General features: G+C 38.7%; 1 protein-coding gene across 1 annotated transcript; it reads left to right on the top strand.

Annotated features, from left to right (window-relative positions):
* On the top strand, positions 24929-26200 carry LOC109847504 (uncharacterized mitochondrial protein AtMg00810-like). Its single transcript, XM_020416732.1, is given in 1 exon segment — positions 24929-26200. A coding segment is annotated over 1 exon segment (1272 nt).

Here is a 27023-nt window from a genome sequence, read left to right as displayed (position 1 = left end):
AGGCGATGCTCCTCTCATTTCACCCATTTCCATAATCCTTCCAAATGAGGGTTTCGAGCGGGTGACTGATGAGGTTTCTTATCTGGCGCCCAACTACACTCTCTTCCTCCTTAGGTGCCTGGAGAACCAGGTGAAGCAAGCTTTCTTCATCGTGATGCAAGGCTGGGGCTCCTTCTCTGAGTTTCAAGCTTCTATCGAGGAGAGCTTGAATAATCTGGCTGAAGTCAACCTCTATCACACTCGGTGTTGTGCAGAGAAGATCTACCGCTTCTCAGGTGCCGCTCGTTACTTAGAGGAGCTAAAGCAGACAGATCTGAGACCTAAGATACAGTGGGCCATCAATAATGCCAGGCTGAGAGAGAGGGTTGCTGCCAGGGCCCGAGCTTTCGATATCTCAGAGAAGAAGGCTCTCATCTGGTGCTTGCAGAAGTAGCGTTTCCAAGCTAGGGCCAGACTCACTGCAGGGGAGCTAACCCAAGAAGAATTCGACCTTGGGGATGCTACCCTCAAGGCGAGGGTCCAAGCTGAAAAGGAGGCTATCCAAGTGCTGCAACAAGAAGCTTCTGCTGCTATCGCGGCTTCTGATGTCCAGCTTCGTAAGAGGGTTGAAGGAGAAGTGCTGGCGGAGCATGAAAGACATGTATCTGAAACAGAAGCTCATCTTTTAAGCTTCTCTTTATTTTAAGCCCCAGCAACTCTTATTTTGTTTTTGTTTTGTAATAACTTTACATTAAACGCTTATTATCTGCATGAACTGCTGTTGCTTATCTTTTCCTTACATTTTCTGTATTTGTCTGAAATGCTGTGGCCTATTTGTGATGTTGGAATTTCTAAAAATTGCCCCTTTGCATTTGAATGATTTCAACGCAGGCCTATCTCCTTTTAGCAGTCAAAGACGCAAGGTTTGGGCTTGCATCTAAACAGGCTTGAACGCAACTCTGAGGCTTAGACTGCAGTTATAGAACTTTCGTCTGGGAAGGCTTGACGCATTCTAATCTGTTGGGGATCCTCTTTGCTGTCATTAGAGTAATCTCTGGCAATTCTTTTTTTTCATAGTTGAAATTCTGTATTTGAATGAACTCGACGTGGGTCTGTTCCGTTTATAGAAACCAAAGACGCAGTGTCATGCCTTGTGTCCAAAGGACTTGAAACGCAGTTATAGAACTTGCGTTCAGGGAGGCTAGACACTTTTTCTTCCAACCTTGAGAGTGTATTCTAAGTTAAGACTTTTCCACTGAATCAAATCAATCTGACGATCTTCTGGTAGATTTTGGGAAATTTTCTTTATTATAACAGTTCTCGACAACTTCAATTGTCAGAGGTGTAATGTTAACTTGACGACGTATACAGTAAGAGAAACAAATTATTACTCCTCCTCTAATCGAACCCCTAGTAGGCAACCCCCAGCTTGGATTACTTAGGGGGAAATTTGGTGAAAAGAGACTTTGTAATCTATGGGTAATATTTCTTAAGAAATTTCTTATTAATTGGCATCATGAGTCTATCGCCTTTTTTATCGATGTGACGGTAGGCTCCATTGGAATAGACTGTCTCTATCACAAAAGGTCCTTCCCATTTGGGATTGAACTTCTCTTTGGTTTTGTGGGTCATTACCATAGGTCGTCGATTAGCCAAAACCAATTCGTCTTTCTTAAAAATCCGTTCTTTGACCTTTTTGTTATAAGCTTTAGAAATACGGGCTTGATATAACTCGATCTGCTGCTGAGCTTGGAGTCGTTTGTCGTCTAAGGCTTCAAGTTCCTGAAGACGTCGTTGATGTTTCTCTTCCTCGTTCAGTCCAGTTGTAATAGCGACTCTTACGGAAGGGATTTGAATTTCTAATGGCAATATAGCTTCGCAGCCGTATACTAAAGAGAACGACGTAGCTCTTGTAGGGGTCCTCACCGTGGTGCGGTAGGCCCACAAACATTCGCTGGGTTTTTCGTCCCAATCACGTCGGCTCTTGGAAACAAACTTTTTGAGAAGCTTCATAATGGTTTTGTTAAAAGCTTCTGCAAGACCATTTGCTGGCGGATAATATGCCGTAGATGCGACACTTTGGATTCTAAACTTATCACAAAATCTCTGGAATCCAAAGCTAACAAATTGTGTCCCGTTGTCGTGAACTATTCGTCTTGGGACTCCAAATCGGTAGATGACGTGATGTTTGATAAACTTAATCACATTCTTTGTCTTGACCTCTTTTAGCGGGATTACCTCCGCCCATTTGGAGAAATAATCGGTTACGGCCAGAATGAACCGGTGTCATTTGGAAGTCGGAGGAGAAATTGGTCCCATGATATCCATACCCTATTTTTTGAATGGCCAAGAAGCAGATGTGGGATGTAAGTTTCCTGGCGCTTGATGGATAAAATCACCATGAATTTGGCATGTGTGACAACGTTTAGCGTAGTCCACTGCATCTGAGAACATCTTTGGCCAATAATAACTGATTTGTCGGAGGCGATTGCCTAACTTAGCTCCAAGCTGATGAGCTCCGTACATTCCGTCGTGAGCTTCCTTGAAGGCCTCTTTTGCTTCCTTCCAAGAGAGGCATCGAAGCAAAACTCCATCATATGATTTACGATACAGGATTTGAGAAACTGCATCGTAATAGAATTGGAGGGCCTTTCGTTTGATAGTGGCTGCTTCCTTAGGGTCTTCAGGCAAAATTCCATATATGGCATAGTCGATGTACGAGAATCGCCAATCTCTAGATTCAAGCTCCATCGAGGTTGTATAGACTTCTCCTGCTGATGTTTCATCCGAACTTTCCTCTATAGGAATCTTAGAATAGTATAACTCACATCCCGTAATAGGAATCGTAGTTTCGGCCCCCGGGAACAATGCTAAGGAGGTTGCCAATGAGGCTAAAGCATCTGGATAAGCATTCTGAGCTCGTAGAATATATTCAATAAAGAAACCTTCGAACTTCTTAGCTTACTTTAGCACTGCGGAGTAATACGGGATCAGATCCTCATGACGCACTTCGTATTCCCCTCGGACCTGATTCACGATTAGCTGAGAGTCACCGTAAGCTTCAAGATGTCGAATATTAAGTTCTTCAGCAAATAACATTCCTAATAGCATAGCATTATACTTAGCTACATTGTTGGTGTAGGGTTCGATCAGGAAAAATCCTCTTGGGATCACATGACCGTTCGGAGAAACGAACACAACTCCTACTCCCGCGGTAATTGCTCCAATAGGATTTGCCCTAGACGTATCGCCGAAGAATAATTTCCACACTTGCATTGCTTCTTGAGTGACGCAAGCTTCAGCGACTTCATCGGGCAATTCTTCATACAGCTTAGATGTCCCTGGTACCGGGCGATCGGCTAAGAAATCTGCCAACGCTTGACCCTTGACTGCTTTTTAGGGCATGAATTGCATGTTATATTATGATAAGAGGATAGCCCACTTTGCCAATCGGCAATTTAGAGATGACGGTTTTGTCATTAGAACTCTCAAGGGATTCACCTTAGAGATGACATGATTGTTTGTCCTACCAAATAATGTCGCATCTTCTGGACTACGAACACTAAAGCGAGACATTCTTTCTCAACTGGATTATACCGATGTTCAGCTCCCATCATAGTCCTGCTTAGGTAATAGATGGCTTGCTCTTGACCTTGATCGTTGTTCTGAGCTAATAAAGCTACCAGAGAATGGTCCATAGCTCTCACGTATAACAAGAATGGTTTTCCCGATATTAGGGCTACAAGAATCGGCGGTTGGGTAAGATATTTCTTAATCTGCTCGAATGCTCTTTGGCAATCCCCATCCCAAACAAAGGATACTCCTTTCTTCATGAGCTTAGAGAAAGGTGCTCTTTGGCAATCCCCATCCCAAACAAAGGATACTCCTTTCTTCATGAGCTTAGAGAAAGGTTGGCAACGCGCTGAAAGATTCGATATGAATCTCCGAATGTAGGCCAGCCTCCCTTGCAAACCCCTGAGTTCTTTGAGATTCTTCGGGGGTGGCATATCTTGGATAGCGTGAATTTTCTCTGGATCAAGAGAAATTCCCTTGGACGTGATAATAAATCCTAGGAATTTTCCGCTCGATACCCCAAGGAACGATTTTGTTGGGTTCATCTTTAGTTGATGTGCTCGCATGATATCGAACATTGTCCTCAAGTCTGTAAGATGATCACCTTTATGTTGGCTTTTTACTGCTATATCATCAACGTGGCATTCAATCTTCTTTCGTAGATGTTCGTGGAAGATGGCGTTCATTACACGCTGATAAGTTGCGCCTGTGTTTTTCAGACCGAAGGGCATTACTGTGTAGCAATACACCCCTAGTGGAGTTCTGAATGCAGTATGCTTTTCGTCTTCAGGATACATCTTGATTTGATTGTATCTGGAGAATCCATCCATGAAAGACATCCTTTCGTATCCACAGGTATTGTCGATCATGACATCAGTGATGGAGAGTGGAATTTCGTCTTTCGGGCAAGCTGCGTTAAGGTCGCGAAAGTCGATGCATATCCGGACCTTACCGTTCTTCTTAGGAACTGGAACAATGTTGGCTACCCAGTCCGGGTGTTGTTCCTCTCTGATGAAACCCGAGTTTATAAGCTTTTTAACCTCTGACTCAATCGCTTCCATGACTTCTGGACGAAACCGGCGTTGTTGTTATTTGACAGGTTTTGCGTCCGGATCGATGTTGAGACGATGCGTGGCTACTTTTGGGTCAAGGCCATGCATATCTTCATAATTCCAAGCGAAGACATCTATATATTGTCAGATGAGAGATATAAGGTCTTCTTTCTCAGATGGTGATAGGTTTTCACTTATGAAAATCAGTTTAGGGTTAGATTTATCTCCCATATTGACTTGGATCACGATATCTTCAGTAGACGGTTTGCGTTGTTCGAAACGCATATCCCACAAGATGTTGAGGCGTTTGATCCACGGGTCACAGGTTGATTCGATTAATTCTTCGTCACCCTCTGCATCTTCGTTTGGTTGACTGGTCGAAACCATGTTCACAGTCAAACTTTTAAAGAAGGGTCCAACACTGATATCAGATTCCCAAGAAGAAATTCCGAACGAATGATCCTGACACAGACAGTCACCAGTTTCATCTTCTGAAAATAGAGGAGTCGTGATATAACCTATACCTCTTCCGGTTTTTTGATAATAATCCGGAGGTTTTCCTTCAGGGGTTAGAGTCATCCGAATTGGTGTTCGTCTTCCTTTCCTAAAGTTTAAACCTTGTTTTTTGTTAAAGTTGTATCTCATCCGTTTCATCAGATGTAAAGAATTAGGTTCATGGTAATGGAATTGCGGAATTTCATTATCCTCTTCTGAGCTTCCTTGTTTGAGTAGTTTAGGTTTAACTTTACCGAAATGGATCGGCTTCTGCCCTTTCTTTTTAGATGGGACTTTAAAGAAAGCCTTCTGAGCATCTTCTACTTCTTCGTCTGAAGTGAAGGATGACTTAATCGGTAATGTTATTGATGCATCGGCGCATAATGTGTACCATGAGCCAATACATGTCTTCGTATTATTCTGTATTTGTTCAGCTTTAAAAGGTCGATCAGACAAGTACGCCAAAATAAAATATTCATTAATGCATCACTCGCTCTCACTCGGTACATTTTTATTGTTCTCGACTGGACCCATTACATTGAAGTTCAACTCCCATGGACAATTTCCTTCAGGGTCTGGCTCGACGTCTGCTTCATTACCGCTGTCAATCTCTTCTTTCTCCTGTGACTCCGAGTAGAAGACCGAATCTGTGTGGAAGTTTTCCACTCCTTTGAAAGGGTATTTTTCCACAATCAGAGTTCGAACTTCTCCTTCCTCATTAGCATACTTCATAACCTGATGGAGGGTGGACGGGACAATGCGATTTGCATGAATCCATGGTCGTCCCAACAAAAGATTGTAGGACGTGTCCGCATCTATGATATAACAAATCACTTCGGACTTAAGATCTCCAATCTGGCATTTGAGTTTGATCTTTCCCAGGGGCTGAGTGCTGTTAGCGTTGAATTCGAAGATGGTAGTCTGAGTAGCGTTCAACCGGTGCATAGGAATCCCTAAGACTTGCATGACTCTGAAGGGCATGATGCTGAGTGCCGAGCCTGGGTCAACTTGAACACGACTGATTTCTGATGACCCGATGTATCCTGTGTAGTACAAGGGTCTGTCATATTTATGTTTCACTTTCATATCCTCCTGAGTGAATGATATGCAGGGTAGACTTCTCGCTGCTTGTAAGCATTGCAGGCAAGACTGATCTTCAGCTGCTTTAGGAATCGGAGTGACTTGAGTGATAAAGCTCTCCGTGTTCTTTAAAGCTTCGATTAGAGCCTCCTTTGTAGTTTTAGACAACCTCAGGAGTTCATATAGGGTAATCCTGGTGGGTATGTTGGCCATCTACGCCATGCCATTGAATTGGAAGGGAGCGCTCGACTCCCCAAGTTTCTGGTGAAGATTTTTGTTGAACCGGAGTTCCTTTTGTTACCCTTTATCGACCGGCTTCTTTGGTACAGAACCCCAGTGTCTTGGGGCTATTCTTCAGCTTCTTGAGCATTCTGGTTATAGTCTCTCAAGTAAGCCTTTCCTGACCGAGTGCCAGGGTTGTCTCTTGGGTATGCTGCCAGGACAATTCTCTCTTCTTCTGCGGTAAGAGGTTTGAGGTGGTCATCATTCTCAGTAACGGAGGGGCTAATCATGTTGGATGACTTATCCAGTGTCTTGGCGCTATTCTTGAGCATTCTGGTTGTAGCATTCTGGTTGTAGTCCCAAGATATATTTATATATCTTTATGTAGCTTGTGCTACTACCCCTTCTCTATGATGACGATGTTCTTATGATACAGCTTGCTAGGATAAGTTTTACTCTTAATAAGTCCAACGTGTGTATTATGAGGGTATTAAATAAATAGCTGTAGTACCCTTTGAGGACTTACCTACGTGAGAGGAACCGTGATGGATGCGGTTGGGGGGGGGCTGGGCTAACCCCTAGAAACTCTCATGAATCGATTTTTTGTGAGCATGACCTTTAACGCTCAACCCACTTTGCTCAATAGATAAACACGTATTGTGTGTGTTTTTGTCAATACCTGATTCAAGGGGCCTAATTCAAGGCCTAGTCCATTAGGTCCTCAGGTGGCGATAAACTCACTAAGGAAAAGTTCAAATCCGGAAGCTACCTCTCCCGAATTCACGATACGAAAGGTTACCCAACCTATATCCTTTTATGATTTATTAATTTACTTATTGTTTTTGTTTCAGTCAATATTACCTTTTGGGGGAACTGTTGGACTTTTGGTTCATAAAAAAGGTAATTTTGCCTTTGTGAATAGTCCCACATCGAAAAATGAGAAGAAGTTTAAGAAGTTTATAATGGTTCACATCTCAATGGGCTTTGAGTTAGTCTTTTGGGCCTTGTATTGTTTGGGTTGTTGTTCCACACACGCACGCGCGCGCGCATGCTCGCCACGCCTCGCCTCGACACGACGCGCGCGCCATGTCGCACCACACACGCACGTGATTTTTGCCTCTCAAGTTTTATTTTTTTCATGTTTTACACATGTTTGTAACGGTTGCGAAAGTTATGAAAATATATAACAGACGCGGGATCTGAGAGTAACGGGCACGGTCTGTCAGCAACGGTTACGATCTGAAGGGGCTATAAAATGAGCTGAAGCTCATTCGGAGAAAGACACAGAAAAATATGAAGCAAAAGAAGAATCCTCTTTTAGTTCCCTCAAAATTCTGAGAGTCTTTTTCATTCTCTCCAAATTTCTCTGCTACTATTTAGTTGTAATTTTCGGGCAACCATCTTCGTCTGAGCAGAAGCTCTGCTACTCGCGCCCGAGTACAGAGGCCGACCGTTTCCAAGGGTTTTTACTGCTAGGGGGAGAGGATTGACTGCGCCAGTGCGAAAGGAGGGTCCTCTATCTTCTAGGGCAGTGAAAACACGACTGCACCCGTTCAGGCCTGACTTTTCTAACCTTTTATTTCAGATTTATACTATTTGTTTTAATTTTGACAGCAATTTGTGCCACAAATCATAAGTTCCACTGATTCCATTCCCTTAGGGCACGCGCGAGCTCCAACATGTGTCTTTGCTGGAGGCCGGAGGAAACCATTTGCCTTGTGAAGCATCCCTCTCGTTTCCATCGTCTCTTAACAATATGGAGGCTCGAAGACCATGCAGGTCATATATGGAGCAAACAAGAAAATATCGATATGTCCAGTGCAGCATCTCGAACCTAATGTCCTTCTATTATTGGCAATAAATGTCAAGGAATTCTGCTTGAGGTGTCGGGAGGAAGAGTTATGCATCCAAGGATGATTTATTTCTTACCAACTTCATACCAAGTTCCTTCATAAGGTTTATAGCAATGCTAGGTCCATGGCTTTGGGGTTTATCACAAAAAGCCTAGTGCCACCAAGAAGTTTAATCGGCAGCATGTTTCACGAAGTTTATACATGTTTATATATGTTGCTTTGCCATGTATTTATGCGGGAGACCTATGGTCTTTAAATATTGGTTATCATTAGTGTTTGGGACATGTTCTCTTTCATAGGTGCATGAGAGTCTAGCTACTCCACATTTTTGGTACATTTTATCATTTAATTTATTTTGGTTTTGACTTGAATTTGGATTTCAACATTGCAACTTTGGATATATGCTAATATTTTGTAGTAAACTATTATGTTTTTTCTGGACCAGACTTGTAATGATTTATGGCTTTTATCACGAAAGCTCATATGATATTATTGTTATGCTTCTCTGTGTTTAAACTTCTCAAAAATCCACTGAGTTTTCCCCTCAACCTTCTTCTCTATTCTTGTGGCCCTTTATAATTATGTGTTTCACGCTGGACTTGTTGGTTTTTGGTTTACCATCTCCTATCTAGTTGTTTTTTATTGATAAGCTTTATCATGACTGCCGAGTGTTCAGTGACCATATTACTATGCAGCCTTCTTGCAAGCTTGTTTTATTCTCTCAAGTTCCAGAAATAACAAAATGTATGTGATCAGGTGGTTAAGCAAGTTAAGATTGAGAAGTGAAAGAATACACATGAACACTATGTAATTTATGGTTAAATTACGACTAGAGTTTGGAAGCAACATATTGATGTTATTATCAGACAAATTGAGTTGCATTTATGCTTTCGTAATAGGAGGTTCACGATATCCGATACGTAACTAGTTCTAATTTTTTGCTTGACATTTATCTTGATGTCTCATTACTTCAGCATTGCCTGATTCTTTGGAGTTATCGTTGTCTAAGTGTGGCTCTTTTGGTTTTTGCAGGACAAAATCAATGATGATGTACCCATGTTGACTTATTTCTGTTTTCCTGGATTACTCATATTCTATATATTTTTTTCTAAATCAGTTAGAGAGAGATTGCAAAGAGAGATTGTATTCATTCTTTTCCTAAGTCAGTTAGGGAGATTAATACAAAATTTTATTCTCATTTCTTCTTTAATTTTTCAAAGAACAATAATCAAATATCAAGAACAATCAACAAGGAATATGCAAGATATTATAGCAGTTCGGATGACAATCCTATGTCTACTCTTCCTTTTCAAGAAGAGACTTGTTCGTTATGCAAAGAGCTAACTTGAATCACAATCCCGATTTAGTAAACTTACAAGACCACACATTAGAATCCGTACAAAACCATTCGTCTAACCTAACTCCCACAATGAGTAACTCCAATTTGAGTACATTGTCAAAGAAGCTTAAAGCAAAACCAAAAACAATAATTAAAGCTTAGCATATAAGAAATATCTTATAGTCCTTTTGTTAAACAAACTGTCCTTCAAAAATATAAGCGTAGCTCGATGAGGAACAGTAAAGAAGATCAATCTAACAGCAAATTTCCTTGTTGAAAAGATATGAAGATGTTGTGCGTGACGAGTGAGAACTTGACGATGCTTCAATGGTAAAACTCTTCAACATAATCTCTCACAAATCAAAACCATAGAATTCTTCCCTCTCTTTCAATGATATAAAATTTCCAATAGGACAGGAAAGAGATATCCCAAACGTGATAGAAGTTAGAGAATATATAAACAATGAACAGTTGAGATTAAATATGAAAAATCTATAGCTAACATGTTTGCCATCTATGATGGCTCTCAACCATCGACAGTGTCGAGGCCCCATCAATGGTTGAGAAGCTCATCAATGATATAAAAGTCTCTGAAGTAAAAAAATCATCAATGATGTATTTTGACCATCAATGAGCTCTTCTTACCATTGATGGTCAATGCCTACCATAGACGGTAGAAATGCTGAAATTTACTTTTGAACTTGTTTTCACGTTGTTTCACCTCGTACACTTTTATACCTGTATTTACCTGTACTATATCATCTCAATTAATATTACTACCAAATGAGAGTTTGTTATTACTCAAACCAGAGATATGGTAAGGACTACATCTTAACAAAAGAAACGATTGATATTGGACTTGTTGCATCCTAATTATATTTTAACACTATTAACTATGTAAGAATATCTTAAAATAAAAACAGATTGGGATCACATTGTTAGCACCCATGTACATCCCTAAACATCATGTTTGCTACCTTTCCACTCCTTTTTTTAAACCACTTCAACAAAATTCACATTCTAGATCGTGGGTGTTCAAAGGCATGAGTATGGCCTTTTTTCAAAGAGTTCAAAATTTGTAGGCTGCACCTTTGACGTGATTTTTTCTGTCTCTCACTTTTCTACAAGGCAATGAGCTTTACACGTCTCAAATAAGTAGATGACTACATTGATATATAGCTCCCATTTATATAGTTCATATAACAACTTTAATTACATCCTTAATGAAAAAGAGAATGGTAGGTAGACTAGACTCAAACCACTTTGTTGTTTTTTTAAATTGTTCTCATAACATATTTGTCCTTCCAATAGTCCTTCTAATAGTAATACCGTTGCGCACAGCGGAAATTTCGGCAGCACTTTGGCAGCACAACAAGAGAGTCAGGTCGCAATAAGAATTCTTGTTTCTCAAAGGGAACAAGAATCTGAAGCCTATATCCTATCAAAGTAGGATATTAGCTCTTCCTCTCGTCAGCTCTAGGACTGCGCGTCGAGGGACCCTAAAAGCTATTACAAATCACACAAAAGCAGTACAACCAATTTTAACGTGGTTCGGCAAATTGCCTACGTCCACGGGGCAAGGAGGGGGAGATATACTAATAGAGGGAGAGATACAACTAGGGTTTACAATTACTCTCAATCTAAACCCTCAAACAAACTCTCAAACCTCTCACAATATCTCTCTACAAAATAGGAGCACAAAACCCTAGAACAGCTACACAAAACTCAAGAGGAAAACCTCTGCTTTTCTTTGCATACAGTAGCCGCCAAAGAAAACAATTCCCTTGCACAAACCCTTTTGCTGCAGCCGCCAATCCGTGCTCACCTCCTTCACTCCCGTAAAACCTAATAAAACATCATTTATATATGCAGCAGTAGGAGAAAACGCGTGCCCGCATGTGTTGAAACCGACTCAAAAATCCCCGCTGCATGTGTTCGTGGGCCTGGGCCTTATCCGGTTCACAATCTCAAGATGCAGGACTGCATTTTTATTGTATTTAGTCTTAAATTTTTTTTTTTTTTGGTCAATGAAAAGAAACTTTATTCATTCACCAAATATGAAATGATTGTACATCAAGATACTCATAACATGAGATTACAAACTCATATTCTATCTACTTACAACTATAATGACAGTATCCAATTTCTACCATCAGCTAATTTTGGACTGTTGAGCACTATATACAGTATGTTGATCTTTATTTCCCTGAACAATTGACTGACATTTTTGCACTTGTTTTTGAAGATCCTGTTATTCCTCTCCATCCATATACTATATAGTGTTGAAGAGAGAGCCATCCGCTTGATTTTTTGACTGCAACCCTTACCTCTCAAACTATAGCAATACCAGTTCATGATGTGATTCCATGCACAAGACTTCCATGCAAATTTCAGCCAGTCCATCACAAGCAACCAGACTTCTCTTGAGTAATTACAATCAAAAAACAGGTGATCCCTATCTTCCTCAGCTCTTGTACAAAGACAGCAAGTGTTACTGGTAATTATACCCCATCTACGAAGTCTGTCTTGAGTATGCAATCTGTTTTGCACAGCTAACCAGCATATAAAGGAGTGCTTTGGATGGCAAATCCCCTCCCAGATTGTGTTACACCATGGTACAATGTTTGCTGCAGGGGAGAGAGCATAATAGAGAGCTGACATCTGAATTTTTGAGTTCCTAACACAGGAGTTAATCATTTGCATTAGGTTGTCAATTCCCCCATAGGAGTTCAAAGCTTTATCCCTAATTCTTAAGATCTGTTTCCACATCCATGAGTCTCCATTCTTAGCTTGAACAAGCCAGATACTCCTATCTTTAAGGTAGGTGCCGTGTATCCATTTCATCCAAAGGCTTTCTTTCCTGACATGGATATTCCATAATATTTTCAGACCTGAAGCATAATTCCAAGTGGAAGCAGAATAAATTCCCAGGCCTCCATACTTTTTCCCCTGACACACTTTGTCCCAGGAAACTAGTTTGGTATGGTGATCCTGTTTCCCCCACAGAAAATCTCTACATAAAGCATCAATTTTATGAAGAACTCCAGCAGGTAATATGTAATTTGAAGTCCAGAAAACTTGAATTCCCAGTATGATGCTTTTAATTAGTTGGAGCCTCCCAGCATAAGATAAGTGTCTGTGATTTGCACAAGACTGAAATTGATCTTTGATTTTATTTAACAGAGGTGCACACTCCAAATGAGATAATCTTTTGCAGATAAGAGGTACACCTAGGTACCTAATAGGCATGACCCCTTCTGGATATCCCAAACAGTTAGTGATAGATGCCTTAGTTAAATCATCAACTCCTCCAAAAAATATCAAGCATTTACTTGAGTTTGCTTCAAGCCCTGACACTGAGCTGAAGTCTTTGAAACATTGCTGGAGTTTACTAACAGAATACTGATCACCCTTGGCAAATAAGAGGAGATCATCTGCAAAAATCAAGTGAGTGATACGAAATTTGCCACATCTTGGGTGGAATTTGAATTTCTTGTCATCTTTAAGCAGATTTAGGCTTCTTGAGAGGTACTCCATTCCTAGAATAAAGAGATAGGGTGAGAGGGGATCTCCCTGTCTCAGTCCTCTCTTACCTTTGAAATAGCCATGCAAAGATCCATTTAATGCAATAGAGTATTTAGGAGAAGTAATGCAGGTCATAATCCAGTTTATCATAGTTTCAGGAAATCCCAAACCAGAAAGCATATATTTGAGAAAATCCCAGTTGATTGTGTCAAAAGCTTTCTTGATATCAACATTAAGCATAACTCTAGGAGAGATATGCTTGCTGCTGTAATTTTTAACCACCTTATTCTTGTTTATCACCTGTGATAATCACATGGCACTTTTCCTCCCTCTCTCAAGTTCTTTAACAACAATGCGTTTCTGATGTTTCAAATAGTCTGCCAAAAAAAGCAGTAATCAACAAAAAGTTTGTCTAAATCATAAGGGATGGTAATTTAAATGTGCTTGCTGGAGAAACTTTTCAGGAACCATCGACATGGTTAAGACAAGCTAATGAAACACTAGGGCATAAAAGGGATTTGTTTATGTCAGAAAGAATGTCATTTTAGGGGTTCAAACTTATATGGACTTTTGGATTTTAGCAATATGAACCAGTAAGATCAAAACTTGTTAATAAGTTAATTTATTTTATGATCCCTTATTTATCCTCATAGATAGAGAAAGGAGCAGGCTTATAAAGTTAAATTGAGTTGGAGCAGAAGAGGCTTTGTGTGGAAGCTATTGTGCATACTTAATCATATATAAAATGAATACCATTCTCCCATTTGAAATTAGGATGTCCTTAGAATGTTACCTCTGCAAAAACAAATCTGAGTGGTTCTGTTGTGCTGATGTTTGCCCAACGATCCCACAATCATCTTTGTATCCTCATCTTGTGTGAATATTGGCATCAAGGGAAACTTGTCTCCACCTCCTTGGATCTTAAAACACATGGTTTCTCCCCAGGTTACTTTTATCATGATTCCATGTTGTAGACATGAAACACATATGAGAGCTATGAAATTTCCTAACTTGTCTTCTACTTCACTAGTAAAAATCGGATTATTGCAGACGGATTATCCTAGACGGAAATTTTTCCGTCTAGGATGCTAAATCCCGCGACGGAAAATTTCCGTCTGTATTATTCCGTCTGGAATAAATTATTCTAGACGGGAATTTCCGTCTAGAGGGTATTCTAGACGGAAATTTCCGTCTAGAATAAGTATTGTACCTTTCTTTTACATTTTAATTTCAAAAAACGTGGGTCCCACTATTCCAGACGGAAATATTCGTCTGGGAAGTATTACAGACGGATTATTCCGTCTAGAATAGTGGGACCCACCTAAAGAAAATTCCCCTTTTCCTTTTAATCCTCTGATCGCAGCCCGTCGAACCCCCTCTCGAAAATTTCAGATCCCCTTTTCTTCGATGCTATCCAAGAATTTTCAGATCCCCTTTTCTTCGACCCCCTCACGAAAATTTCAGTTCCCTTTCTCTTCGATCTGAGCTAGGGTTTAAACCCTCCGATCGCAGCCCTTCGAACCCCCTCGCTTCCCCTTCGATCTCGGCCACTCTCTCAAAACTCGTCGCCGGCGAGATACCCCGCTGCCGCCGAGAAACCAAGTTCTGAGTCAACGTACGCACGCAGGTAACCTCTGTCTCTCCGATCCCCTCTTCCCTTCTCCTCTCTCGTCGAAACCCTAGATCTGAGCTAGGGTTTCGATCTCCCCCTTTCTCCTCTCTCTCCCCGTGTACAACGGAACCCTAGATCTGAGCTAGGCTTTTCTCTTTTGTAGCTTATTTCCTCCTCTCTTCGGGTTGCTCTCCTCAAGCTGCTGCCATTTGTGATTGGGTTCAAGGTATGGCTTCGAAAATTGCTGTTTTTAAATTTTATATGTTTTTTGTATATTAATCTCTCAAGTACCAATTTTGACAATTCCATATTAGTTTTGGAGTTGCTCCGAAGTCCTTCAAATATCACAATATATGAGATTTGTTTTCTGCTTACTCTTGTGCTGGACATATTTTGGTAATGTGAAAGGGCAAATTGATATGAGACAGATTTAGAACCTTGATTACTCCAACCAGAGATGTCAATAAAGCAGACAGTATGTTTCTGGCCGCCGATGGCTTGCGTGTCGACCTTTTTCGATGTTTGTGGTCTTGCTAACAACAATATTTTAAATTTAGTGTGAGTTATAGAAGAAAATGTTTTCAAAAGAATAGAGTGATATATAACACAATATTATATAATAATGTGTTATATATCCAATTTAGGTGAAAAAATATCACGTTATCTTTAGACTCCCGTCCAATAATTACATCCAATTTTTTGAGGTTATAATATAAGATAAACGACTCGAATTTTCACACACTTTGATAGGATCATCTACAAGGAGTTTTCCCACTGCTACAATTCTGCGCGTCACTCGTTATTTGCGCGGTAAGATCGACCATACACTACTCATGCAGCTAACGAAAGCTATGGTTTCAGATTTGCCACCATCCCCCACTAGCGATGATATTTTCACACACATCGTATTGTGCTTGTCCGACAAGATTTCAGGTGAATTATTTGGAGAAGTCATGGACAATGTAGATTTTGACACTGGCACACAGGTATATTAATAATACATGTCTTCTATTGCTAAATTCCATACTCTAAATTTAAATCAACATAATTTCAGACTGGACCTGCTGGAGGAAGCAGTAGCGGCGTGCAGAGGAGGGATATCGACGATGACGATGACCCGTGATCCTATGTGGTGAGTTTGTTAATTGTATGTAAATTACTCCATGAATGCCATTCTTTTAATATGAGACATAAATAAATTCTTTTAATATGAGACTTAAATCTCAATCCACTTCATCAAGGAGGGATATTGACGTAAATATTTTATTTTCTAGATCCCAAGGTGAAATATTCTAGGATCAAGGTTAGTAAGTTCATTATTAGCTGTCGGCGTAGGCGTTTCCAAAGCTGCAAATTTGTCAAATAACGAAGGGTCAAGCTTTGTTGCTTTGCTGCCTCTATATATATATGGCACATCAGTGCGAGGACAATATGATTTTGATTATTTCCTCAGAGAAGAATATACTTGATTATGATAATATAGTTGGACTTGATATCCAAAGCCTGTTTGTTCCAAATTTAGCTGATCGCGTTTTTTTTAATGTTGATTTGATTACCAGCGTCCCAGTCCACAACTCTGATCCTCTTCATTGTCTCTCTACAGCAGAAAGACCGTATTTATAACGACCGTGTTAGCTGGTCATGATTCACTTCTTGAGTACTTAATTAATGTCATGCTCTTCTAGCGTATTACCAGGAAAAAAAATGATTATTTATATTAACGAAACCCATCTCATCCTAATCAAACCGCAGTCTAGATAATGAGGCTAGGCAGTGTTAGACCCTAGAGGGGGGGTGATTAGGGTCTTATGCTAATCTAATCCGATTTAATGCCAATTAAAACTACTTAACAAGTTATCCTAGCAAGTATGAAATATAACAACTATATAAGCTAGGATAAGCAATATGAACAATGAGATATATCCTATATGATGAATATATATATATGCAAGGATATATAAACTAACACAAGATAATATATCCTACCAAGAAGATATACAATATGATATATGTAAGGATATATAAACTAACACAAGGGGTAAACAATCTAAACAAGATAGTGGATGATATAGATAATGAGTTAATGACAATGGCGATATAAGATATGAACATAAATATGAAAGAACGTCAAAGCACACTCAAACAAGCAATATGATCACGGAGTTCGGACCTTCCGTCCTACGTCTCCGCTCCCCACTCCCGGGGAGAAATCCACTATCACAACCGGGTTTTCTACGCTCACCCGAATAACGTTTACACCTCACAGTGTCGGTTTTCAACGCTCACCGATCAACGTTCACACTCACCCTCACAATGTCGGTTTTCAACGTTCACCGATCAACGTCCACTCCTCACACTCGGTTTTCTAGTTCACCGAAAACTTCACAACACACTCGGTTTCTAGCTCACCGAAAACCTTACAACACTCACAAAGTAAATACAACAAATTGTTCTCTACAATAGATGAGAACACAATGTAGCTCACTCTCAAGTTACAATCTCTCACCACCCAACTATACTATGCAATGAAAGATACAATAAGCTCAATGTGGGTGTGTGTAACAATGAGTAAAATAAAATCTAACTCAAATAACAAACTAGCAATAATTAATATATGATAAATCAATAATGAAATTGCTAGGGAAAAGAGTTAGAAAACTTCTCTATAAACACAAAGAAGAGGATGAAGAGGATTGAGAATGAATCCCTCAATCTGCAGTGAAAACTTCCTCCTTTGTAAACAGAAACCCAAACTCAAAACAAACAGTAAAACCCTAAACCCTTGCTTAAACTTTTCTTTTCTTTTAAAACATTTCTTAGTTAGCTTGAGAGTTGAAGACAATGGGGTATTTATACCCTCTCACAACTCAGCCAAAAACCCCAAGCAGAAAGACAAAACAGCCCCCAGCAACGGTCAAAAAACTAGCCGTTGGAAGCAGAAAAATCACTCGTCGGTCGACCGGAAAATTCGTCGGTCGACCGAAAATTTTCATCGGTCGACCGGACCGGTCGACCGACAGGCTTCTGTCGCCCAGTGAACTTTTGACCTCAGGTTCGGTCGACCGATCCGGTCGACCGAAAACTGACACTCAAAAAACCTGATTTTAAAATGCTGTTTAAAAATATCAAATAAATTCCAAAAAATGTAAAACTTTGGGGAATGATTGTAGACATGATAATAAACATGCTACAATGACTGGTTTCGAAACTGATATAAAGATATAATATGTTGTTATGAGTCATAACCTAGAAATACAATATTTTCATAAAATTGCATATTCATATGCAATATATTCAAAACCTAAATTATAATTTCATTAAATATAAGCTTGTTAAAGGTGAAATCTATATATAGGCATATAAACATGAAACAAAATAGTATTTTCCAATTCTATTCATTGTTTCATAGTAAAACTTGAAACTATCAACCAAACATATATGTATATAGGATGACTGACTTATATAACAAATATATATAACTATATATATATACGAAGAAACCAATAAATGTGTGTGTATAGATATTGAGCTTAACGTACTTAACACACATAATATAAATCCTAAACTAAATTACCCAAGCTAGATCTTGATCTTCATTAAGCTCGACTTGGTACACATGCGGATGAAGCTTGAACTTGATCTTTAACTTGAATTGCAAGGCTTCACCGACATTCCGCCAACCTCCTTTGGATATGATCGTTGAAGCTCTATTCCATCCATCCTCCAACTACGTTGTTTGTCTACAATAAATACGAAAACACAAATACTAGACAAACAACATTAGTGGTAAATTGTTTGTTAAACATCATCAAAACAAGAAGGCCAACAGGCAGTGGCTAGCAAGAGTGACCGAGAGATAATAATTGACAGGGACGGGTGCTTGAATCGTGCAAGCACGCAAAAAGCTCAATCATTTCTCGAGAAGCAATTCAGATTTGACAACCTCCTCTATTGGGCCATTTTATCTCATAGTACATTCATCAGCACATTGCAATCAATAAACTCCTTCCTCTATTGGCTTTTTGGTAAACTAGTATGGTGCACGTGCGATGCACGTTTTACACGCATGGCCTTAAGAGTCTTTTATCTACACAAGTAATCCTGGGGTTCACTTTATTATTTCCTTCCCAACATTACCCATGAACTAGTATATCATTGAACAAGTTACTAGATTTTTTTAATGCTCCAAAATTTTCATACATGGACTGTGTTTGGGGATCCACATAATAAACTACATGTGATGATTTACTTATCTCTTTGTTGAATTCATTGTACATATGTGATATTATTTGATTGTGCATTATTATTTGATCACAGATGTGGATGTTTTCGATGAGTAGATGGGAGAATGGATAAGACAATTTATATGTAAGAGAGTAATATGTATGAACAATTTGTTGGAATTGCTGTGTTTTAATTGTGAAGGGGTATGTGTATGAAAAGACATGATATATATGTATGTTATTGATTTGAGACAATGAATGTTATTGGGACATTCATTGTTGATTTGGACTGGTATATTCAATTTTGATTGTTGGTTGTTAATATTTGATTGGATTTTGGATTGGGTATGTGTATAATGAAGGACATGATATATATGAACCAATTTGGATTGGGATTTTGGCTTGTTGTTTTGAAATATTTGATTGGATTTACAGGGTTTATGCAAATGTAAAGAAAGCTGCATAAATAGACTGGGACTTGGAACCGATTATTGCATCCCAGACGGTTATTTCCGTCTGGAAATATAAATCGTCTGGGATAATATGAACATCCCAGACGGAAAAAACCGTCTGGGATAACTATTACAGACGGAAAGTATCCCAGACGGAAATTCCGTCTGGGATACTTCCGTCTGTAATAGTTATCCCAGACGGTTTTTCCCAGACGGAATTTCCGTCTGCAATAGTTATTGCAGACGGAAAGTATCCCAGATGGAATTTCCGTCTGGGATACTTTCCGTCTGCAATAACTATTGCAGACGGTATATTGCAGACGGTTTTTCCGTCTGGAATGTTTACCAGACGGTTTTTTTCCCCGTCGAGGAAAATCCGTCTAGGATGTATCCTAGACGGATTTTCCGTCTGGATTAAACTTTTCCAGACAGAAACTAACTAGACGGCTATTCCAGACGGAATTCCGTCTGGAATAACTATTGCAGACGGTTTTTTTACTATTCCAGACGGAATATTCCGTCTGGAATGCCACCATTTGTACCAGTGCTTATTCATTCTGTTTTTTTCATCTATCCTTTTATTATCCACTACGAACCCATATCACCCTTAGCCTCCCTTCCCTCGCCTCCCTACTGCTTTTGTCTCTTGTCACCTCCCTTTGTTGCTGCCACCTTCCGAGCCTTGTCAGAGTGGGGATGCTGTGAGGCCCAAAGAGAGATGAAGGTAAAGGGAGGCGACGGAGGTGGGATCGGATTCGAGTGACATGCAGTGGAGGAGACTTTGTGGCGAGGCAGCGAAAGACAATTGACCGGTGGTTACACGGAGGTAGTAGTGACTGGGAAGGAGAGATAGGAAAAGAATGTAAAAGGTAATGAGAAAAGAACAAAAGCAGCCAAAAAAAAAGGGTAACAATTCAACAAATGTATCAATACACAAGAAGGTAAAACAGAATTAAATAAAGGTTACAAAACCAAATAAGGTGTCAATCGACAAAGAAAGATTATAAGATTTAAACAAGGATAATGAAAAATAAAAAAGGTATTACTAAATAAAAACTGTAAGAAAATTGAACAAAGGTGACAAGAAAAACGAAAAGTTATTATTAAATAAATGTAACAATGAAATAATAAGTAAATATTTCAATAATAAGAAACTGTTGAAATCTAAAAGACAAAATGTATGTGAACATTACTTTGTATGTGAACTATTAACTTGGTGTCTTTTCATTAGCCCAATGTCCTTTTATCTTCCATCATATATCTATAAATTGTACCATGTATGGAAATGGATGAAGGTGAATAAAAATTACAATTTCTCTTCTTCTCTTGTATTTTGTCTCTTGTTTTCATTTCTTTAGTATATTATAATACGTTATCAGCACGAGTGGCTCTAGCTAGTTCGTGATCATCGGTTCGTAGTAATAGATTTTTAGGTGTACATCTTCTGCAAGGTAATAATACATTCGACCTTTGTCTATTTACATAGTATCAAGTTTTCTGTCGAATGATTATGATTATGTCCAGTATGATATGCAATTCTTTGGTTTGTTTTTATGCGAATCATGTGATGATGATATATTCGCTGAGTTGTTCTTTTATAAACACACAAACATGCATGTTGGTCTTATTATGAATACAATCTGTTTTCATCTTGTAAAAATAAATAAACAAACATTCATATTTTGTTTGTTTATATATATATATAGAATCTCCCCCTTCTCGTATTTGTTATATAATATACATGCATATAAACCATTTATTATATGTTGATTACATGCAGTTTGGTTTAATACAATTTGCAAATGTACATCTTCTATTGATTAATCACTTGTCCTAGCTAATTAGAACAGAGGCATGCACTGTAACTAATGATTTGTGGCTCCTTTATTTATTCGCTTCTGTTTGTATGCACACCTTGTATAGTGCAATATTTTATAAATTTGGTGGATTGATATATCTTCTAATGGTAATTATAGCATTTCTAAACAATGTCTAACATCACCAAAAGAGAATTTGCTGAACTTGCCGTTGATGGCAGTAACTATACTTGACTTGGGCCTTGGATGTTGAAATCTACCTGGATTCTTGTGATTTAAGAAGCACTATTATTCTAGCTTCTCAGAGCACCTCTGCCCAGAAGGCAAAGACATTGATTCTTCTTCGTCATCATCTTAACAAAGACCTGAAAAATGAGTACCTTACTGAAGGATCGCTTTGACCCAATAGACAGCTATTATGCTGTCGCAAGTACAGTATAATTGGTTGAACTTGTGATTTTAGGATTTTAAATCCGTGACTGAATACAATTCAACTCTCCACCGCATTGTCTCACAGCTGAAGCTCTGTAAGCAGAACATTACAAGGCTGAATTAATTGAAAAGACCCTCTCTACATTCCATGCAAGTAATCTTATACTCCAACAGCAGTACATGACCAAAAACTATTCAAAACACTCTGAATTGATCTCAGCGTTACTAGTTGCAGAGAAACACAACCAACTTCTGATGCGCAACCATAATGCTAGACCAGTTGGTTCATAAGTTGTGACTGAAGCACATGCCGCAAATCAGAGTAATACTCATTGCCGTGGACATGGTAGAGGTCATGGACGTGGTCGCGGGTCTTATCGTGGTGGTAGCGATCATGGTCGTCACAATGCTAATGGTCTTCAGGACTGTGGCAAGGGTCAGAACAAGGATAAATCTCCTTCACACAAGCCTAACTCTCATCAACAGGTTGTAAATAACAAGCAAGCTTGCTATCGGTGTGGATGTGAGGACCACTGGTCTCGCACATGTCGTACATCGAAACATTTGGTTGAGGCCTATCAGAGAATGCTGAAGGACTCAAAGGGGAGGGCAAAACAAGGTGAGAAACATCATGCCAGTTTGTCTGAAGCAAACATGATCCTGAAAGATGACAATTATGATGATAACCTGTTGAAGATGGGAGATATGAATCTGGACGAAGATGACTTATTGAAGATGGTGCTTGATGATTTTAGTGACCATGAGTGACATGTTATTTATCACTATCTATGCATGTTTTATTAGTCTATTTCGTTTTTTTAGACTTGTTCTAGTTGCTTTTGTTAAGATAATTTGGAATTGTTCTAGACTTATTTTGTATGTTTTTATAAGACAATTTCAAATTTGTATGAGTTTGTTTAAATGATTATGCCTTTACCTTATTTTTGTTGTGCTTATATGAATATTTCATTTTTTTAAATAACACGAAAATCTCGCATACAACCCATGGAGAAGGAGACTATCTTGTGCTTGGTAGGTAGTGCTACCACACATACTATCCTGAAAGATAGAAAAATTTTCCAAACTTTGACTGAAAAACAAGGAAGTGTAACCACTATTGCTAACAACAATGTGTTGATAGTAGGCTCCGACAGAGCTTCACTAATACTTCCTATGGGTACGAAATTAATTATCAATGATGCATTATTATATCCAAAATCCAAATGTACCCTTCTTAGTTTTAAAGATATTCGGTCTAATAGTTTTCATATTGAAACCAAAAATGAGAATGGTGCTGAACATCTTCTCATGACTCAGTCAATTAGATGTCGGAAGCAGGTTATAGAGAAGCTTCCATCTATCTCCTCAGGATTGTACTATATATATATCCGACCTAATACTAACCATATTGCGATGAGTTTAAAATTTAAAGACCCAAATTCATTTAAATTATAGCATGAGTGATTGGGTCATCCTGAGCAAAATATGATACGTCGGATAATATTAAATTCAATTGGGCATAATATGCCAAGCAGCAATGTCTCCTCATCGTTAGACTATATTTGTGAGTCTTGTGCTAAAGGAAAACTTATAATACGCCCTTCTCGTACTAAAGTGAATGTTGAAACTCCCATTTTCCTTCAAAGGATTCAAGGAGATATCCGTGGATCTATTCATCCTGCATCAGGACCATTTAGATACTTTATGGTCTTGATCGATGCCTCTACTCGGTGGACTCATGTCAACTTGTTATCCACCCATAATAATACCTTTGCTAAATTAATAGCAAAGATAATTGAATTACGAGCTCAATTTTCTGATTTTCCAATTAAATCTATTCGAATGGATAATGCTGCTGAGTTCACATCCAAATCATTTGATAATTTTTGTATGGCATTGGGTATTAAAGTAGAGCATCCGGTTCCTTATGTCCACACTCAAAATGGTTTAGCAAAATCGTTAATTAAGAGGATCAAATTAATTACTAGGCCATTATTACAAAATTCAAAACTACCTATTTCTTATTGGGGACATGTCGTTTTACATGCTGCTGTGTTAATCCAAATCCGACCCATTGCATATCATGATTATTCCCCTTACAACTAGTGGGTGGTAAAGAAGCAAACATTTCCCATCTGTGTTTTTCGGATGTGCAGTTTATGTTCTAATATCACCACCCAAGCGTACCTCTATGGGCCCTCAGCAAAAGCTAGGTATATACATCGATTATGAAACTCTGTCAATTATAAAATACCTAGAACCATGACAGGGGATCAATTTACTGCTCTGTACGCTGATTGCATATTCGATGAAGATCATTTCCCGACAGTAGGGGGAGATAAACACCAAAAATTAAATGAATTTTGGAAAATATCGTGGTATGAAAAATATCTTCAATATTTAGATCCACATACTAGTCAGACTGAATTTGAAAGTTCATAAGATAATTAATTTGTAAAATGTGGCAAATAAGCTGCCAGACGCATTCACTGATCATAAAGGAGTGACCAAGTCCCATATTCCTACTGTAAATGCACCACAAAGAGTGGAAATGCCACAGGGACTGAGTATATAAAATGGTGCTCCACTACGCCAGAAGCGTGGGAGACCGATCGGTGCGAAAGATAAGAATCTGCGGCAAACTAAATATAATAAAAAAAGTCAGTCACTCCCAAAACCTACTGAAGAGGATCTTCCTGAAGGCAAAAGCCCCAGTAAAATTACACGTGTACTTGATAATCATCGCACTGGGGTTGTGGTTGCGGGACAACCAAATCCAAATGTTATGGGAAATGATGAAGATTTGGTGGATATAAACATAGAAGTAACTACAAATTTTGTGAATACCGAAAAAACATATAATAGAAATATGACAGTTATGGACAATATATTTGCCTCCATGATTGCTCTTTCCATCTCCAATGATAAACTGGATCCAAAGTCTAAGTCAATAACAGAGTGCCGGAAGCGCTTAGACTGGGAGGGATGGAAAGAAGCAATAGAGGTAGAGCTCGACTTGCTAAATAAAAGAAAAGTATTCGGACCTGTAGTCCGTACACCTGATGATATTATCCCTGTAGGATATAAATAGGTCTTTGTACGAAAAAGAAACGAGAATAATGAGGTGGTGAGATACAAAGCGAGATTAGTAGCTCAAGGGTTTACGCAGAGACCAGACATTGATTTTAATGAAACATATTCTCCGGTTATGGATGGTATTATGTTCCGCTACTTAATATCAATGGCAGCAACAATGAATTTAGATATACAATTGATGGAAGTCGTGACAGCATATTTATATAGGTCACTAGTTGCTAATATTTATATGAAAGTCCCTGATGAATTTAAAATCCCTGAATTGAGAGAAAACGAGAATCGCAACATGTATAGCATTAAATTGCAAAGGTCGTTATACGACTTAAAACAGTCGGGTAAAATATAGTATACTTGACTCAGTGAGTTCCTCCTGAAGCCTTGTGTGTTTATAAAGAAATCCAAAAATGGCTTCTGTATCATCTCAGTCTATGTTGATGATATAAATATTATTGGAACGCACAATGAGCTTACAGAAGCTAGCTCATGCCTAAAGACGGAGTTTGAAATGAAAGACTTAGGAAAAACCAAGTTTTATCTTGGCCTGCAGATCGAGCATTACCCAGAAGGAATTTTTCTACACCATTCGACCTACATGAAAAAGGTTTTGGAAAGATTTTATATGGATAAATCTCATCCACTTAGCACACCAATGGTCGTCCGGTCCCTCGAAGTGGATAAAGACTCATTTAGACCCAAAGAAGATAATGAAGAAATGTTAGGGCCAGAAGTTCCCTATCTGAGCACCATTGGAGCACTCCTCTATCTCACAAATTGCACCAGGCCTGATATTGCATTTGCGGTGAACTTGCTAGCAAGGTATAGTGCTTCTCCTATAAGGAGGCATTGGAATGACGTTAATAATATCCTTCGCTATCTTCAAGGTACAAAAGATCTTGGACTATTCTATAAAAGAAACCAAGATATGACATTGATGGGCTATTCGGACGCTGGCTACATATCTGATCCCCATAACGTCAGATCCCAGACTGGTTATGTCTTTCTCTATGGTGGTACCGTCGTTTCTTGGAGGTCTATTAAGCAGACCATGGTGACTACTTCTTCTAACCACTCAGAGATTATTACTTTATATGAGGTTTCACGAGAATGTGTATGGTTAAGATCGTTGATACGACACATTCATGGATCTTGTGGTCTAGCAAAAGACGATATTACCCCCACTGTCCTTTATGAGCACAATACAGCTTGTGTTGCACAAATGAGTAGTGGATATGTAAAAGGAACCATGAAAAAACATATTGTGCTAAAATTCTTTTATCCACATGAGCTCCAAAAGAATGGCGAAACCACCATCGAAAAAGTTTGCTCAAGTGACAATCTTGCAGATTTGTTCACTAAATCTCTGCCTACATCAACTTATGAGAAATATATTCACAATATTGGTATGCGCAGACTTGAAAGACTATCGTCTTCAGGGGGAATAAATTCTTAAAGAACAATCCTGAAGATTGGGACCTGAAGGTCTATCATCATATTTTTCCCCTTTTCGCTAAGTATTGTCCTACTGGATTTTTCTTAGCATAGACTCATAAAATTATCATCATCAGGAGGAGCGAATTTTCAATGCAATCCCGAAGATTGCGCCTTGAAGGACTATAGTTGTAGTTTTTTTTCTTTTGCTAAATTTTGTCCCACAAGATTTTCTTAGCCAAAGGTTTTTAATGAGGCGCGCAACTAATGCAACATAATAATCTACTTATGTCGTGTACTCTTTTTCTCGACTGGTTTTTCTCCCACTGGGTTTTACGAATGAGGTTTTTAATGCGGCATTGACATCTCGAAGTAATGTCCAAGGGGGAGTGTTGAAATCTAAAAGACAAAATGTATGTGGACATTACTTGGTATGTGAACTATTAATTTGGTGTTTTTTCATTAGTCCAATATCATTTTATCTTCCATCATGTATCTATAAATTCTATCATGTATGGAAATGGATGAAGGTGAATAAAAATTACAATTTCTCTTCTTCTCTTGTCTCTTGTTTTCATTTCTTTAGTATATTACAATAGAAACAACAATTGAATAAATGTAACAAGAATAACAAAAATGTATTACTAATCCATAAAAGTTAAAAATAAGTACACAAAAATAATGAAAAACCAAATAATTAAAGATAACAAAAACATAACAAACTTTCTCACTTTTCTCAACCACCACCTCTTCCTGATCTCTCTAGGGAGGGATCTAAAGGTCCATGGGATAGGTGAGTAACAAGGAATGAAGACGAAGAGGTCGATGGGATCAATAGGTGAGTG

The sequence above is a fragment of the Asparagus officinalis genome, chromosome 7 (genome assembly GCF_001876935.1).
Source record: "Asparagus officinalis chromosome 7, Aspof.V1, whole genome shotgun sequence".
Taxonomy (NCBI): domain Eukaryota; kingdom Viridiplantae; phylum Streptophyta; class Magnoliopsida; order Asparagales; family Asparagaceae; genus Asparagus; species Asparagus officinalis.
Note: the sequence above shows the minus strand (reverse complement) of the source record. Positions and strands in the feature narration are given on the sequence as shown.